We start from the raw sequence: 18985 nt of genomic DNA on the forward strand, positions 1-18985 counted from the left end.
CCTGTGAGTGGTTCCTGAAACAGGATTGTAGTATTGGGCCTTCTTTTTTATCTTCAGGTTCACATTTGCTCTTCTTACTTTCCACTAATAGGTAGCATAGATCAGTCAGTGTTAAAGGAGTTGCCTCCTGAGCTCCTGGCAGAAATTGAATCCACCATGCCACTTTGTGAACGTGTGAAAATGAACAAGCGCAAACGTAGCACAGTTAATGAGAAACCAAAATATGCTGAAATCAGTTCTGATGAAGATAATGACAGCGAAGAAGCTTTTGAATGTAAGTAGTACATAATTCTGTTCCGTAAGGTGAAAAAAGCTAATACTTTGTTTTTACAAAAAGATACACATCTTTTTTAAGCTGGCTACACTAAAACATAGAGTCTCAAATTTGCTGTCTTGACAACTGCCTGGCCAAGAAGCCTTGTTTCTTTTTTGAAAGAAATATTACTTCATTGCAATTTTTCATCCAGGATGTAAAGCAGTGAGCTATTAAATTTATTTTCCTGATTACTTTACTGGAAACTGCTCCCTAGATTTTTTTGGTTTTGTTTTTGGTTTTTTTTTGTTTTGTTTTTGTTTTTGTTTTTTTTTTTTGCTTTCAGTTGTGCCATAAAACATATCTAACTATTCAGATTGAGGAAAATATCCTCTAAAGAAGTACAGAATTTACATACAAGGGTACGCAGAGAGAAACTTCACTAAATAAATTCTTGAATTATTGTTAGTTTTATTGATAAGAAAAGTGGAAGATCCCCTCTTGAATTTTTGTTACATAATAAATTGAGAATCTTACTGCACAGAAGTTTCTTAAAATATTGTCATATTCGTTGAAAAATTGAAGTTATTCTAGATGAATTCTCAAAATACCATCTGTTGCTTCCACTATTCTTGAATAAATAGTTTTCAAAGGAAGAGAGGAAGCTTCTCTTTAGAGTTTTGCTGTGCAACTGAATAAAATACCTAACAAAAAAAGAAATTATTTGCCTCTAAGTTAAGAAGGCATTTCCTATTTTAATAGAAGTGCGGCTGGTTAGTTTCTATGGTTGTACAGTTAACCAGCACTGGAAATAAACTGTTAAAACAAAGTTAATCAGTTCAGTCTGAGCTATGTAGCCATGCAGGCCTACAGGAGTAACCTGATTGAGAAGCAATCTTGCTTACAATGATGTTTTCCCCAAGTTTTGGATCTTTGTTTATAGAAATCTCTTAATGAACTTTCATAAAGTATAATGTTTTGGGGCTTAATATTTCTTAAGGTCCAAAAGAGAAAGATTTGTTTGCTCTGCTTCTTAGTATGTTTCAAGTTTTCATCCAATATAAACACTGTGGTTTTGCGCATGAAAGTTATAACGCTGTTACCTTTGATCTGTATCAAAGAAGCTGAAAAGCATGTCCTTCTGTTTGTTTGTTTTCCCTTTTAATTATAACTGAATAATGCTTCTCTGTGCATGAATGTGATGTCTTCAGGTCAATTGTAATCAGTCTAAATTTTGGCAAAGGAGTAATGATGACTTGCTTCAGTCAGGAGTTCTGTATTCTCTGTTTACCATATAATATCACCCTTATATGATGTTAATAATTTGGAACAGTGAATTTTAAAAAGTGAATTTATGGAGCAAAGTTATTTGAGTTGGTTGGGAATGGAGAGAATTGTAAACACTTTCAAATATCTTAATCTATATAGTACCCATAGTTTAGCCATAGAAATTCTCAAATACAAAGTAGAACTATTTAAGGAAAACTTTCACAATAATAATATGCCTTGAGGAATTCTGGTTTCATTATATCCACTCAAGAGTTCTGGCCATCAGTCTAATCAATTCAGTGAATACATGTGGTTTAAAAATAAATTACAGTATTTCTTAAAGGATACCGTAGAACTGAATTCAATTTAAAACAAGACAAAGCTATCAAAAGTGAAAGACCTATGGCAAGTACACAATAGATTTGAATTGTTACAAATACATGTTTCTTGATTATTCTGTTTGCTTTAAACTGAACTTAAAAAAAGTTATTAGTGTAGAAAAGAAGTTTCTTTGCTTAGTTCATTAAGGGACATGCCATTAAACTAAATAATGAGAAATTAAAGATTGATGAAGTCATTCTCTTACAGTAATTGCTAAATGTGATATTGCATACATGTTTGGCAGAATTGGGAAGGAAATTGGGTGTTTATATTCCAAATAGTATTTATTTATGTATAAAATCAATCCTAACTCTTGATATGTTATTAATTCTTACTTTTTTAGTCAATTTTATTGACTTCAAATAAATATTGTAGAGCAGTGATTGTGAATAGCTGCTCCAATGTTCACGTTATTTGTCTTGTAGAGCTAGCAGAACTGTAACCCATTCTGTTTTGTCATGCAGCGTTGATAAACTGGTCAATCTAAAATTCTGCCAGAAAACAATATTGGAAGTTACTTTTCTTGTGGATCTGTAACTGGGGTCAGAATTCATCCTGCAGAGCTTAGTGTTACAGATGATTTGTAACCTGAAGAAAGGGCCGTCTGCCTTCACAAAACACTGTCTCACGGGGTAGAGGAATCAGTTAAGATGTGTAAAAGCTTTCCCCATAGAACTCTTACTTTCTTCTCCAGTACATTTACTCCAGTTATCATAGAATGGTGTGAGTTAGGTTTAGGAAGCAGCCTTAAAGATCATCTAATCCCAAACTCCCTGACATGTGCAGGATGCTCCACTGGACCAGGTTGCTCAGAGTCCAGTCCAGCTTGGCCTTGAATATTTCCAGGCATGTTACATCATAGCTTCACTAGGTAACCTGCTCACTGCCTCACTACCCTCACATTAAGATTTTCTTTCTGATCTCTAATCTAAACCTGCCCTCTTGCAGTTTCAACTCATTAACCCTTGTCCTTGTGAAAGAGTTCATACAGGCTAACCTCTGGAGCCTGTCATAATCGCTCCCCTCTGGATAGCATCCATTCCCTCAGTGCACCAGCTCTGTGTCATCTGCAGCTTGCTGAGGGTACCCTCAATCTCACTGTCAGTGTCACCAAGATGTTGCAGTACTGGCCACAACACCTACCCCTGAGGGACACCACTTGTCATTGGTCTCCATTTGACCATAAAGCCATTGACCACAACTCTTTTGAGTGTGGCCATCCAGCCAATTTCCTACCCACTGAGTCGTCCCATATGGCTCACCATTTCTTCAGTCACAGTTAACTCTCTCAACCATTTTAGGCAGTGCTAGCACCTCTGTCATCCTGAACATGACTACTTTTCCAGAAGGAGGTCTGATCCAGATGCAGTAGATCTTGACACCTGAACTGAGTTATAATATTAAAGACTTGGACCACTTATATTACATTTTTTGAATTTGAAACCTCTAGGGTTCATTGCAAAACAGAAATGTTCCCTTAGGGGTTATTTTATTAGTTCTGATCCTAGGCTGACTATTGACTATAACCTGGTATGTTTCTTAAGTTTCTTAATAAATTACTTGTGGTAAGAACTTGTCAGTTCAGTTCCAACTCTGTATAAATGCTTTGAGCCATTCTGCTCAGAAACAACCTTATATACAATCATGCAAAGGAGATTTTGGTAGATACACGCAATATCAGGACTGTTATATGCAGGCCCAGAAGCAATAAACTGGCAATAAACACTGCCAGTCTGGAATGTGATATTGGAATTGTTTTGATCTTTGCAGTACAGTCTGTGTAAGACATCGCTTTGGTAGCTCAGTTAGTTGATTGTGTTAAAAAATGGAAAGTCATCTGATTTGATGGAGGAAGCTACCTGCTCATCCATTTCCTTAAAACTGAGCACTCTGTCAACTTCAAAATATTCAAGACTTTCTTTGAAAGTAACAGAGAGCTGTCATTCTGCTCCTCCATTTTATTTCCACCAAATCTCTATGCAATGTTTGCTCCAACTTCTGCAACATTCACTTTTGATGGGCTTTTTGGTCCTGCATGAAAATTAATTAGAATAATTATCTGTGGTAGAGGCTTGCTGTTTGTCCCAGAATTATGACTCCAGTTTTCTCTCCTTTACACAAATTTCCTGCAGTATATACCAAGGCAAAATTTTAGTTGTCTTGGCAAAACAGAATATCTTCTAGAAAATAAATTACCAAGTGTCATTGGAACTCGTTAATGTGTTAGATGCACAAGGCAATCACTGAATTGGAATAAAGATACCCAGTAACAGTCACAATTTAGAGGACTGAGGAAATTATGTCCATATTCTCTTATAATAGGATGAAACTTACTTTAATTTGTTCAGCTTTGCTTACTCAGCTTTTAAAAAGACAATTGTCCTGTAAATTCATATTTTTAAATGTTTTCTGGTATTTTTGCCAGTTTTAAGCACAGTTTTTCTGTAATTCAAAAGAAAACATTAAAATAAGTAATCCATAACAGAATTGTACCTGACAACCTAAGTGTTCATTTGATTTAGAGAATAGCTATACAAGAGTATTGGACTTGCAAATCATAAAATCATTTAGGACCTTTATGAGCATCAAATCCAATCTACAACTAATGCAAAGTCCACTAGACCATGTCCCTAAGCCCTACATCCGCACATCTTTCAAATATTTTTAAATGGTCAATCTTGAACTATTAAAAATGTAAGTTTTGTATTTAAAATGAAAATGCTTTTATTTCTAGCTTCTCGTAAGAGACACAAAAAGGATAGAGATGAAGCTTGGGAGTATGAAGAGCATGAGAGGAGAAGTTCTGGTGACCATAGGAGAAGTGGTCATTACCATGAAGGAAGGAGGATTTCTGGTAGTGGCCGATACCGTAATCGCAGTCCCGATGACTCTGATATGGATGATTATTCTCCTCCTAGCCTCAGCGAGGGTAACTGATCACTATAAGGATTTAATTTTATTCCATAATACTAGTGCTTTTTTAATGGATATGTTAAATATTTTAAAGTGGACATCATTGCATGCAATATTGAGTACAAGTGTAAGAAATGTAAATAATCCTTTCTTGAAGTTTTAAGAAAGTGTTTGTTTTACTCCTTATTCTCTTAATTAGTGGCTAGAAAAATGAAGAAGAAAGAAAAACAAAAGAAGAGGAAAGCTTATGAACCTAAACTAACACCTGAAGGTAATTTTAGAAGCTTTACTTTCTACAGTTTATATTTTCTCCTTCATATTTAAGATATTGTTTATGAATTTCCCTTTTTTTTTTCACCAGAAATGATGGATTCTTCAACCTTCAAAAGGTTTACTGCTTCAATAGAGAATATTTTGGAAAATCTCGAAGACATGGATTTTACAGCTTTTGGTAATACATCAGCAATTTTCAAAATGCTTACCCCAGTTAGAAAAAACTGAGAAAAAACTGTATTGGTATTTTTGAACTTCCTTCTTGGAGACTCAATTTCATGTGATAACTTGCTAGGCCTACTGGATTTATATGGCTTCCACTTTGAGTGTTGCCCTTTACCTTTCCAATTTCACTTGCTGCTGCCTGAAGAAGATCCTTCTTCCTCTTCTCTGCACAATCCCAAAGGGGCATAAATCATAATGAATATCCTTTCCACTTCCCTTGGAGTGCAAAGGATGCTTCTTTGGGATGTCATTAGGGTGATACCTTCTGTCAAATATGTAAACAAGATGGTTCTCTTGCTAACAATGTCTGAGGCACATAATTACACGTCTGCTACTTGCAGATATGATTCTTCAATTCAGACAGCAGAGTCCTTGTGAATTTATGGCTCAGACACTGAATCATTTACTTATTTGAGTTTAAAAACAGCCCCCTTAACTAAGTGTCTAAGGAAGTAGTTCATGTTGCCAAAGGTGACTTTCTTTTGAAATGGATAATAGAATATTCATTATTTTTTTCCTACCATCTTTGTCACAGGATTAAAACAAGAGATGGGGCATAGTAAACAAGTTTCTGTAGTTTTTAAAGCCATAGTGTATGCAACCTTGAACTTAGAAGTGAAGTCATTGGATCTTTGTGTGTCTGGTAACATGATTTTTGTCTAAGGTTAAATACAGTAAAGACTCAGATTATCTCCAGGTGCTTCATTTCATATGTGTTTTTCATCTGTTGGTCTTGCCCAAATTTGAACTTCAGGGCTACAGTTTAAGATTTGTTGTACTGAATTGAAAATTATGGCAGAAGTACTGCAATAAATGGGGTTTGGTGTTTTAAAAATTTTTAGTTTGTGATTTTCAGAAGTGAATGCCTCATGTTAGGCTCTTAAATGGTGTTTCAGAGCCATGAAATACCATTGGTATGGTAAGTCATACTTAACACATATTCATTGTTTCAACAAAAGCAAAAGGTGTCATTATCAGTCTTTGTTAGATTCTAATTATTTTGAACCATTAGATGCTGGCTGTTTGGACAATCAGCTCTTTTTTTTCAGTTAGCATTTTCTTATTGGGATAAAAAATAATGATTTCCTGGAAGTTCTATTAGAAATAAGATTGATAATTTTTTTGCCTTTTTTTTTTGCTTTTTTTTTAAGGTGATGATGATGAGATTCCACAGGAATTGCTACTGGGCAAGCATCAGCTTAGTGAGTTGGGTAGCGAATCTGCAAAAATCAAGGCAATGGGCATTATGGACAAGGTATCTCTTCATAATCTAACTCTTTCTGGAACATAAAATATTCATTAACATGCAAAAACTTACTTTTTCTGTTATGACATTCCACTCTCTTCAAAGGTGCACAGACCAGAAGAACAGCTGAGCTTCTGCTCACTTAGCTGATGTGCTTAGGAAGTTGCAGCATCATTACTGTTACTCTTTCTGAAGCTGAGACATTTTTGTTGAAAGGTCCTCCTCTGTGTCCTGCTCTTCCTCAGTCAGCTAGAGGAACTTTTGTTGGTGCAAACTTGATGTCTCAGCTCTAGAAATAGTGTTCTTGATTTCCCTTTATCTTCCTGGAGCTCTTGGCTTTGGGCAGTCTTAGGTTAAACTCTTTTCCTGCTCTTGACCACTTACATTTGTGTAGTGTCTGTGAAACCATGTACTATTATAATTACTCTGGACTATTCTAAACTTCTATAATCCACATTTTAGATATTTCTCCTGGATTTTCCTTCAATCTCCCTAACTTCCTTTGTAGATGGTGGGTGGTGTGATCATTTGTCTTTCCTGATTGTTCTCACTGTTAACCTCTATTCCATGTTTTTCACACATACATACATACAAACATACATACGTACATATGTAGGTACATCCATACATGTAAATATAAAATAAATTTTGTTGCTTCCAATGGTGAATAGTATCAGGATGAGAGAAACTCGCTTTCCTCAAGGTTAACATATTCCACAAATTGTTTAATCAGAACTGTGCAGAAGATCAGTAAGTGAGTTCAGTTTACTTTTTTCAACATGCTACTTCTTTGAAGTTAACACTAATATTAAGAATACGTTTCCCTTTTATTATCTTTCAAGTATCAGGGAATTAATTTCTGCTTGTTCATGCAGTATGGATTTCCTCCTAATAAAACTGTATATGTTCGGGTAGAATTTGTAGATCGTACGTGGATTTGGCAAATTTCTATTTTCATAAGCAAATAACTACACAACATTAGTGACAGGCAGTTTCAAAATTTGTTTCTGTGGATTTTGCTGGTTGAAAATGCAGTTTAATTGCAATCCTAGAATATATTTTGCCTGTTTCCATTATAGTGTTTGCATTCTCCTTATGCCAAATTGCTTATAGCTGAAACAATTCAGATTGTACAAGCTCTGTCCTTCATTCCTCTATGTTCTTTTCAGCAATTTGGAATCATTTCTATTCCTGCAGTTGTTTGACATGTTTCTTTATTTGTTTTAGCTCTCAACAGAGAAAACAGTAAAAGTGCTGAATATTTTGGAGAAGAATATTCAAGATGGATCAAAGCTTTCTACTTTACTTAACCATGTGAGTTTGCAATTTCATAATTTCACACCATTGTGAATAGTTTTCTTCACTTGAGTCCTATTTAGTGATAGATTCAAATACTCTTTATATGTGTGAAAGGGATTTCTGATGTAATGTCTGCGATTAAAATCTGCCAAATTTTAATACTTGAAACAAAACTCAATTTTTGTGATTAAGTACTAATCATGTTCTACTATAGTAGTGACAACTAACAGATGTATTGGGAGTAACTGTATTTTCTTTTGTTTAATTTTAGATATTATAGTCATCCTGAAATATTCATGGTAATTCTGGTGTAATTTGCTTTGTTGGATATTTCTTTACTATGTGTCCATAAAACATCCTTATAAAATGGGAGAGATACTGCAGTTTTCATATAGAGTCTAACTTTCTCCCGAGCATTAAGGAGGAAGTTTAAGGTTTAAGTGTTCTTACACTACAAAGTGACAATGTCGATGTAAACAAAATTAAGAGGAAGTTTAGTATTTTAGGATGGGCATTTTTTCCTGGTATACCTAAAACTGCTCAAAGATTTTGAGGTTTTATGAGGCTGATGTTCCACATTTCACATTTCAAAACAATATTGCAGCAAGATTAGAATGGAGTTTTATAGAAAAAAAACCCTCATCTCTAGAAATAAGCGAGTAATAGTTTATATCAGAAAGGAAGAATTTGAACTTGCACATGAAAACCAGACGCATTATTGGTGTCTAAATACTTTCGCCTAGATAGTTTGTAGGGGTTTCAATGTTTCAGTATATGTTTTTGAATGTCTTAGACAATGCAAAACATGCATAAAAAGGAAGTACTGGTTTCATTGTGATGAAGTCTTTATGCTAATGATTTTAAAGTGATATTTTTATTTGAGTTTTTTGAAGTAAAACTCAAAATTATTAAGAAGTTAATTAAATTGTCCAGTCCTTGCAATTCAGAGACAAACTTGGATTAAAAAAAAAACAAAAACAAGTTTTAGATTTTCTTAAAATTATTAAAAATTATTCAAATAATTGTGGCAAATAAAGTCTCTCCTAAGAGGTAAGGTTGCTACTTTTACAGTGCAGTGAAAATATCTTACCTCAATATCAGTATCTTTTTCAGAGGCAGAGGATGCTTTAATATTAATTTCATTTCATTTCCAAGATAATTGAGGGAAACACCTTTTTTTCCCTTAAGGTGTCATTTGTGTATGTAGCAAATTCCATAAAGCCATTGTATCTGAGAAGTTTGCAGGGACCTCTTGATTTGCAGATTTTTGTTGATTCTCTAATTATGTATATCATGTATATAATGCACTGTTCTAGTGGTTCAAATTCTCTTACCCCAAAGGTAAAAAGCTGTTACAGTTTCACTGACTTCTGATCTTTACGAGAAAGCCAGCAGTGTTGAAGTGTGGTTTCATCTAGGTAGCAAAGACCCTTTCTCTCTGGAGGCTCTGTACCAGAGAAGCTATGAGAAATTCTACCTAGCTTTGCTGTAATATTGTATTACAATATTTAAGTAGTACTGGATGGTCATATTTAACCTCATCTGTGTTTGTTTTGGTACCTCATATGAATGCAGTATCCTATGGTCATCTAAATGGACATATTTGATAAGAGGTTGTTGATAGTAGGTGGGTTGGTCTGTGAAGCAGAAAAAGTTGTGTACTTAGAGATTTCATGAACTTGCAAGAATCTTCTTGTAAAAGAATTCCCTCTAGTGGCAGAAATCAAATGGATCAAAGCAGCAACTGGTACCACTGAAGAAAACACCAGATGAAGGAATTAGGTTTTGCTTAATGTACATTGGTCTTAAATAGAGCATGCAACAATCTTCCCTCATAGTGCTTCCCAATGAGACACAGAAACCTTCTTTGTCTTCTAACAGAAGAATACAGACTACAGGACTTTGAAGACAAGTAGTTAGAGAGACTTGATTACAAACTTGTTGCTAGTAAAACAAATATTACTTGATTTTAAAAATAAATTATTTTGGTATATTAAAGGAAATAGATTATTTTATACATAAGTGTTATGTAAGCATATTAATGTAATGTTATTTTAACTTGGTGAGAATAAAAATTTGATTTCTTGTTCATACTCTCCTGTTTTTCTTGCCTGTTGCAGAATAATGACACTGAAGATGAGGAGAGATTATGGCGGGATCTTATCATGGAAAGAGTGACAAAATCTGCTGATGCTTGTCTTACTGCTATCAATATTATGACATCACCAAATATGCCTAAAGCTGTATATATTGAGGATGTAATAGAAAGAGTTATTCAGTACACAAAATTTCATTTGCAGAACACTCTCTATCCTCAGTATGATCCTGTGTATAGAGTGGATCCTCATGGTGGTTAGTATGCTAAGAAATCTTTCCATATTAAAAGCTATAAAAAGTTAATCTACTGTATCATTATGTAAATGACTTTCTGAGATAAGAATTTTTGTATGCAGCTTTTATACTGATAGTTCTTTCTTATCACGTAGAATATCCTGAATCAATGCACTGTTAGTTTGAGGATGATGAAACAGAGTAAAAAACCAGTGAAATGTGTCATCTGAAGAACTTAGTAATGTAGCACCTTGGTTTACTGTAATAATGTCAATATAACCAAAGTATTTAGACAAAAGTATTTAGAAGTTTGAAGTTCAACTTTTATGTGCAGTTATTATGTGTTGAAATAAGTGTTTTCATAGTAATATGAAATACAACTAGCTATGTATAACCATGTATATAGTGATTTGTTTCAAGGAAAAGCTTCTAGCCTTTTGTTTTCATGTACATACCTACAGATGCATGGCTCCAGTTTCAAGATGCTTTTTAAAAATCTCAAGTCGAGCATTTAGAATAATTATGAAAAATATTTATCATGTGAAATTCCTGCTTTCCAGCAGATGCTACTGAGTAGTTTTTCTAAATTACTTTTGCAAAACTGTAGTCATGCAGTTTCATTTCCACTGTGAGGAAGATCATTTTTGTAGTATTTGAAACACTGAAATTATTAATGAATAAGTATTTTATTTTCTAGGTGGTGTTTTAAGTTCAAAAGCAAAACGTGCCAAGTGTTCCACCCACAAGCAAAGAGTTATAGTGATGTTGTATAACAAAGTTTGTGACATTGTCAGCAGCTTGTCAGAGTTGCTGGAGATACAGCTTCTCACTGATACAACTATTCTTCAGGTAGGTTTTTTCAGAATTCCTGTCCAAAAATGTTAGCTTTGCTTTTCCTAGAGTAAATGTGAAGTATAATTGTCCCAGCGACATGACGTTTGAAATCAGTACAAGCTTTTGAATTCTTAACATCGAAGTGACTAGTTTGTTGTGTAGTATGTCATTTGCATCTTCTCTTCTGCATTTAAGAAAAGTTTAACCTGCTTGAATTGAGGTATAGAGTAGTAGAATCATTTACACTGGAAAAGATCCTTAAGAACATCAAGTGTAAACTGCCAACTGCACCACTAAAACCATGTCATTAAACATCCTATATACATGTATTTCAAATATCTATGGGGATGTTGGCTTCTATGGCTTATAAGCCATGTTGGCTTATGGCTTAAGTGCTTCCATGGGCACTTAAAATCCCATCTGAACCATCCCTGGCACAACTCATGGCCCATTTTCTTTGTCTTGTCACTTGTTAGCTGGGAGAAGAGACCAGCCTCACCTGGCTACACGCTCCTTTCAGGGTGTTGTAGAGGACTATAAGGTCTCCTTTGGAGCATCCTCTTCTCCACACTAAACAGCCTGATAGACCCTCAGCCGCTCCTCATAAGACCTGTCTCTTAATTTAATAACTTTATTTGCAAATAATATTAAGTAATTGTTGAATGCCTTACCTGCTGAATGAATAACTGACTTGTGAAACTGCCTAAGTACCAGTTTGTTAGTCCTATATACTTAAAATAACTTCTATCCATTGATAGGTGTCATCGATGGGAATAACACCTTTCTTTGTAGAAAATGTCAGTGAGCTACAGTTATGTGCCATCAAATTAGTGACTGCAGTAAGTACTGTCTAATTTGTGGGCTCTTGTGCCTGTCCTGCTGAGATTTATTAGGGCATTTACATAGGCTGTATTTTCTCTCTAGTAGGTAATTGGGAGTGTAGAATTGATGTTACTCTTGCATGTTTTTTACAGTTTGATATCATAATATGGAAATAGTGTTGTATCTACCTGAGATGCCCCTATGTGCAGAGTATAAAAAGGAATTGCCTAGTTCAAGCCAGAAGCTTCTTAAGTTTGATTGTCAGTTAAAGTGTACACACAAACTCCTTCCTCTTACCTGTCCCTTTTTTATTTTAAGAAATCTTTTTTAAAAAAATCTTTAATCCTAGCTATGTGGTTTTTGTTATTTTCTATGTTCAGACTTGAACTGAGGTAATAAATCATAGAACTAGCATGGTATTTCTGTATAATAGAACAAATTATTTTCCTCAGAAGAGATGATTATCTGAAAAAAATCACAGGATAGATAAAATATTATTTCAGGAAAAATGTAGTGGAACACAAATGTCGTTGTTCAAGTGGGAGATTTTAATCATTGTAAGAATTATATACTTCAATATTCTGCCCAAACAAAAGGGGAGGCAAAACCAACAGTTCTGATTCTGTAAATTGAAAGAACATATCATGTCAGACATTAACATTAAAGCCTGGCATATGAAGTAAAACTGTTTTCTCAAATGTACTCTGCGACATACATATGTTCACGTAAATTGTGTTATAACAGAGTTTTCCTTTGGACTGAGAGAAATAAATACTAAGTCCAAAAACTTAGTATTATTCTGTTTGGCTTTCCTATATAGTGTGTTATACCATTGACAAAAATATTTTAAATACAAAGTATTTTCAAGAACTGTTACGCATTTATGTTATATAAAGATTTTAAAAAATCTCTATTTGGAAAAGTGTGTATGTATTTTTTTAAAGAAATGCTTGCATGGAGAAAGCAACTCATTAACAATAAGGTGAATTGTAATTTATTGAAGAGTCATGTGAAGTGTATGCTGTCATATAATTATTTATAATATATTTAAAAGGCTATGTTGTATGACAATAAATCTTCGTCTAATAATCCTGTAACTATTAAATAGGTGTTCTCCCGGTATGAAAAACACAGACAGCTAATATTAGAAGAGATTTTCACTTCCCTTGCACGGCTACCAACTAGCAAGAGAAGTTTGAGAAACTTCAGGTAACTTCTGGTGTAAATAACAACTTGTAGACTATAGCATTTATAGTTTTGTAAATGTAAGATTTTTGCAGGTTGAAATTTCAAAACAAGTTGTTTGACAAATGTAATAATTGCTTGGTTTTATGCTATCACTTTAGCGCCTAATTACAAAAATAATTGAAACATTATTTTTCTCACTAAGAATGTGCATTGAGGATTATTTTTTGTGGGTCAATTCTTTAATTCTGTTTGTATGGTGTTACATAATTTCTTCATTGCTAAATCTTTGTAGGAAAATTTTGGCTGAATTGCTTTGCAGAGCACTCTTTTCAGGAAGGGAATCAGTTTCATATCCATATCATCTCATACATCAGGGTTTACCACCCCTTGATGTTAAGTGTAGCAATAAGGTGTTGGTGTGTGGGCAGTAAACTCATACTATTTCTGAGATTACATCAGGGAGAAACATAATCTTCTTACCAACTTAAGACAGTTGCCTCCTGAAGTTTGTAGTATGCAGTGCTGCTGCAGATTATTGTAGATTTCATATACTACAGAAAAATTATTACAGCAACAGTTTGGTGTGTTGTGTTGGAGCAAACATGGTATTATACATAATAAGCTTATTATTAAGTATTTTAGAAGGTAGATGTTTATTTTATTAAATATTCCTGTAGCTGTTTCAGCCAGTGAACTGTGTGCTGTTTCAGTTCAGCTCTTCTGTGCAAGAACAATACTTACTGGTTTTGTTAGGTCAAATGTTACACTTCATAAAAAGAAGCAGATTAATAGATGAATGTCTAGAATGTGGATTTCTAGCTGTGAAATATCTGTTTTTCAAATAATTTTTGAAAGATACTACTTAGGAACAAAATTTTTTCTTGTATTTTGTCCTTTTTGTTTACTTTTAGTGTTAAAACTGTCTTTTGTTATTAACAGGTTAAACAGCAGTGACACTGATGGAGAGCCTATGTACATTCAGATGGTAACAGCACTAGTTCTGCAACTTATTCAGTGTGTGGTGCACTTACCATCAGCAGAAAAGGATTCTAATTCAGAAGAGGAATCAAACAAGAAAGTAAGATATTTTTTAAAACCTTTTTTAATATGTGTGTGCAGAAATTACTTACGTGTATTCGTAGGTATACTACATTACTACAGTAATCAAGCATTGTAATTTTAGGTCTGCTGTAATTTTTTGATGCATAAGAAATGATCTGGAAATCATAGATCTATGCTGAGATAATAGACAAATGCATCTTGTTATTTTTAGGTGGATCAAGATGTGCTTATTACTAACTCATATGAAACAGCCATGAGGACAGCACAGAATTTCCTTTCTATTTTTCTTAAGAAGTAAGTACTGTTGCATTCTTTAGTTTATTGATAAATCCAGCTCCAAATTAGTACTTTGAAACCGGACAACTGAACAGTGTTAAATACCTATTCATAAAGTTACATACAATAATATACTTTATAAATGCCTGAGAGCTTCTTCCCAAGACAAAAAAGTTTCTAGAAGAGAAATTCTCTAGTATTCTTCATACGTTTAAGAAGCTGTCTCACAGTTCATGTAGGATTCCTTTATTATGCGTCTCTAACTTACCTGAAGTCTGGAAGAGAAGGCTGAGCAAATATTTAAGTGGTGAAATCAGGCTGATTTGGTCATCAGATATAAAAAGCCTAAAAATTGCTTTTACTGAGCTAAAGAGTGCCAATAGCTCAAAAAGGAATAAAAAATATACCTGAATTAAGTATAGGATTTCAAAGAACAAGTCTTTAGATTTCTATTGTATTAATTACACTTTTTCACTTAAAGCTGACAAGCTATTTAATAAGCTATCTAGGTATTAAATGCTTCTGATGTTAAACTTAGGGATGATGTACAGAAGTCAAAAAGTACCAGGTATGTTACCTTTTGGTGACCTTTTGTTATTGGGTGCATTTGTTGGTTGTTTGTCTGGTGTTCTTTTAGTATTGATTGTAACAATTGTGAAGCATAATACTGAGATGTGCTATCACTATCAGATAAACCAGGCTTAAAGAATATAAACATACCAACTCTTAAATATCCTACTCTAGCTTCATTTTGATAATTCTACCTACTTTGTCTATGCAAGTTAATACAGACTTAATAAAGCTAAAAATAAAAATCTTAGCAACAAAATGACAAAATCCATGACAAAATTCTGCTGTCATGGATTAGATGCTTTATTTTCAGGACAATTTGGAGGGATAACTGTTTAAGCTATTTCGCTACAAATGAATAAAATAAATTTTCTGCTAGTATTTCAGATTTGGTTTTTTTGGAATTGCATAAAACTGTTTTTTCTGATTAAACATAGAATTACTTCTGTTTATAGCAGAATAAAAAACTTTACATGGCTGTTAAATTTGCTTACAAAAAGCATTTTCTTGTTAATAGGTGTGGCAGTAAACAAGGGGAGGAAGATTACAGGCCACTGTTTGAGAACTTTATTCAAGATCTTCTTTCAACAGTCAATAAACCAGAATGGCCAGCTGCAGAGTTGCTACTTAGCTTACTAGGAAGGCTGTTGGTAAGGGATTCTTTTTTTTTTAACTGAATGAATTCATTTCTTATACAATGAAGACTTGTTTATTTCTGCTAAATAAACACTACTACTGTAGGAATGCTTTCTGATTGTTGACATGACACACATGCAGCATATAAGTATTTCCTTGCATATAACACTACTATCTCTATGGCATAAATCAATATTTATTTTTAAATGTCTATTCTGCTTTTCTTAGGTTCACCAGTTCAGTAACAAATCAACAGAAATGGCATTAAGAGTTGCATCTCTTGACTATCTTGGAACTGTAGCGGCAAGACTGAGGAAAGATGCAGTAACTAGCAAAATGGATCAAGGATCTTTAGCCAGGATACTCAAACAGGTGTGTGAGACATCCACGGCAGCTGGATGAGATCTATCCATTCAAATGCTTGAAAATTTTAAATATACTTGAAAACTTGACATTATGGAGAATCAGTCTTAATGCACTATTTAAATTTCTGAATCAAATATACATAGTTTATAAGTACCGCATTTGTTAACTCGTGTCTTCATTGCACCATTTCTGTAGAGATCCTATACATTAATTAATTACAGTGGTTACTCCATTTTCTTGTGACAATACTGAGGAAATAATGGAGCAACAGTTGGATTCTATCTTAAGAGACCTTAAAAATACATATGAACCTGCATTTGCTATTGCAAAGTGGAACCTGAGCTTCTGGCACTCAAATACATACTTTAGAGAGTTAACCTATTAGTCCTGCAGGATTAATTTTTACATGCTATAATTTGAGGTTTTGGGGGTGTTTTGGTGTTTTTTCCTGTACTTGCATGTGTCTGTAGTGGTTGATGCTGGCCAGATGCCCAGCCCTCACCCAAGCTGCTGTGGCTCCTCTCCACAGCTGCACAGAGGAGAGAAAATGTAAGGAAGGGTCCATGGGCTGAGATAAGGACCAGGAGAGATCACTCACCAAATACTGTCACGGGCAAAACAGGCTCAACTTACAGATATGAAGTGAATTTACTACTAACAAAATCTGAGTAGGATAATGAGAAGTCAAATGAACCCTTAGAAACACCTTTGCCACCCAATTCCCTCCTTCCCTGCTCTACCTCCAGCAGTGCAAGGAGACAGGGAATGGGGGCTGTGGTCAGTTCATCACCCAGGGCTTCTCGCTGCTGAGGGAGAGGAGTCATTCCCCTGTGCACCATGGGGTCCCTCCCACAGGAGACAGCTCTCCATGAACTTCTCCAGCATGGCTCCATCTCATGGACAGCAGCTCCCTGCCAGTTACTAAAGTGTGAGTCCATGCCATGGGCAACAGCACCCCTCAAACACTGCAGCAGTGGGTCACTGTTCTGTGGGGTGCAGTCCTTCAGGGACAGGCTGCCCCAGCCTGGGAGCAGGGCGCTCTTCCCACAGAGCTCCCACAGCTACAGGCTCCTCTCAGACACATCCACCTGCTCTGCGTGGGCTCATCCAGGGCTGCAGAGGAATCTCAGTTCAGCTGCCTGAAGCATTTCCTCCCCCTCCTCCTCCTTCACTGACCATGGGCTGCAGGACTGTTCTTCTCACATGTTCTCACCCTGCTCTGCTCTGGTCACAGTTACATCTGAACAATAGCTTTTTTGTTCTTCTAAAATATGTTATCACAGAGATGTTACCACAATCTCTAATAGCCCAGCCTTGGCCAGCAGCATCCGTCTTTGGAGCCACCAGGGACTGGCTCTTCTGGACATGGAAAAAGCTTTTGGCATCTTCTCAAAGAAGCCATACCTGTAGCTCCCCCCACCAACTTCCAAATCAAGGCCATGCAAAATCTTTCATTAGAGAGTCCATGTTTGGATTTCTGCTAATGCTGCTCAAAATCTGCAGGAGTGGCAACAGATGCTAAAGCAGATATTTTGGCTCTATACAGTATCTAATATGAGAAAATCTCATCCCATTTGCCCTTTTACAAATGAGGACTTGAATTTTTTTTATACATTTCTTTCTGAACTAACTGTTGTCAGGATTTCCCTTCCACGTCTCTGAAAAGACTACAGATCTATTACATATACTTTATAATGACCATTAAATTTATATTGAAGGAGAAGCATATATACTTTTCAGGCATTCAGTTAAAGAGTGAAAGTCATCTACTCCTTTATGAGACTGATTCTTCCCATAATTTCTTTCTATTAGAAAGAATACATCATAGAGTGCCAAATCTTTATGTCCATGGCATAATATAATTTATACTTCTATTTGATAAGGGATTATAATTCTCCTCTGTTGACAGTGATTCTGACAATTTTACATTATACTTAGAGTATATTGAGAGAGTATTTCAGAAGAATCCTTTTATTTTTCCTTATCCTCAGAAGTTCTAATAGTATTGAAAAACATTCTAGAAAGATACACCTGAGCAGTGACCTGAATTTTTCTGTTTGTTTTGGGTTTTTACAGGATCAGATAGCTGCTAGACATTGGCATCTGCAGAAAATAAAATTGCTGTAGGCAATTAAGTGTTAAAACTTTTTTTTCAGTTTCTCAGGAAACTTAACATCAGTAATGGCAGACAGTACCATCCATGCATTGTGGAATGTGTGTTCTATACAGTACCATCAATCAGGGTAGACTGTTGTGTTATTTATAAATTTGTAAGAGAAGAACAATGTGTACAGTACAGCTGACCTTCACTTTCCTATTCAAATGGCAAGAAAATAAGAAAATCCATTTGCTGTTGTCATCAGAAACTTAAATTATAAGCTAATTATTGAGAAATTAGCTTACACCTCTACAGATTTTTCTTCCCTGCTAAATTGAATATTTCTGTTGGATATTTTCTTCTGCACTCTGATATCATTACTGTGATATTAGTCAATGATTGATAAATGCATATAGTGCTCCCTGCTGTAGTTTGGACCCATGATTCATAGAATAGGTTTTAGAGGAAAATCTATTCTGTTTTGACATTTTAAAACAGTACATTTTTTTTAGAAATAGATTGTATAGTTTATTTGAACACTTGTGCATGCTTTTCATTAGTTTATCTCTTGATACACAGATGTTTTGGACTTGTTATTACCTTTCTCTGCTTCCTGGTGTTTGCAAGCTATGTTACATGCTGCATACGTGTCAAGATTCTCAGTTGATGGTGTTAGTAGAGAACTGAAGATGGTTTTAAGTTAGAAGTTTCATTGCTGATAAAGAAATTTTTTTTTTTCTGGCCAGAGAATTTAACCCAAAAATTATTCTTCTACTTTCATTTTGATTATTGAATATTATTTTTAAATAATATTCAATATCATTCTTTGTTCTGGGATTTTTATTTGTTTGATAGTAGTTAGGCAGTTAAGCATCAAGCACCCCTTATATTAAGCCAGTTATCTACAGAATTTCACGTTTGTCAAAGGCCAGAATTTCTACTC

At 34.7% G+C, this 18985-nt stretch overlaps 1 protein-coding gene across 5 annotated transcripts in view; it reads left to right on the forward strand.

Annotated features, from left to right (window-relative positions):
• The window catches only part of NIPBL (NIPBL cohesin loading factor), a 156753-nt gene that overhangs the window by 115109 nt on the left and 22659 nt on the right, over positions 1-18985 (forward strand). For all 5 annotated transcript variants that reach the window (XM_064404069.1, XM_064404074.1, XM_064404073.1 and 2 more), the window contains 14 exons: positions 92-274; positions 4638-4832; positions 5016-5087; positions 5178-5267; positions 6466-6569; positions 7788-7874; positions 9980-10211; positions 10888-11039; positions 11783-11863; positions 12955-13055; positions 13974-14112; positions 14308-14390; positions 15460-15592; positions 15807-15950. In XM_064404069.1, the coding sequence (XP_064260139.1) occupies positions 92-274; positions 4638-4832; positions 5016-5087; positions 5178-5267; positions 6466-6569; positions 7788-7874; positions 9980-10211; positions 10888-11039; positions 11783-11863; positions 12955-13055; positions 13974-14112; positions 14308-14390; positions 15460-15592; positions 15807-15950 (1796 nt within the window). The remainder of the gene's footprint in view (positions 1-91; positions 275-4637; positions 4833-5015; positions 5088-5177; positions 5268-6465; positions 6570-7787; positions 7875-9979; positions 10212-10887; positions 11040-11782; positions 11864-12954; positions 13056-13973; positions 14113-14307; positions 14391-15459; positions 15593-15806; positions 15951-18985) is intronic.

The sequence above is a fragment of the Passer domesticus genome, chromosome Z (assembly GCF_036417665.1).
Source record: "Passer domesticus isolate bPasDom1 chromosome Z, bPasDom1.hap1, whole genome shotgun sequence".
Taxonomy (NCBI): Eukaryota; Metazoa; Chordata; class Aves; order Passeriformes; family Passeridae; genus Passer; species Passer domesticus.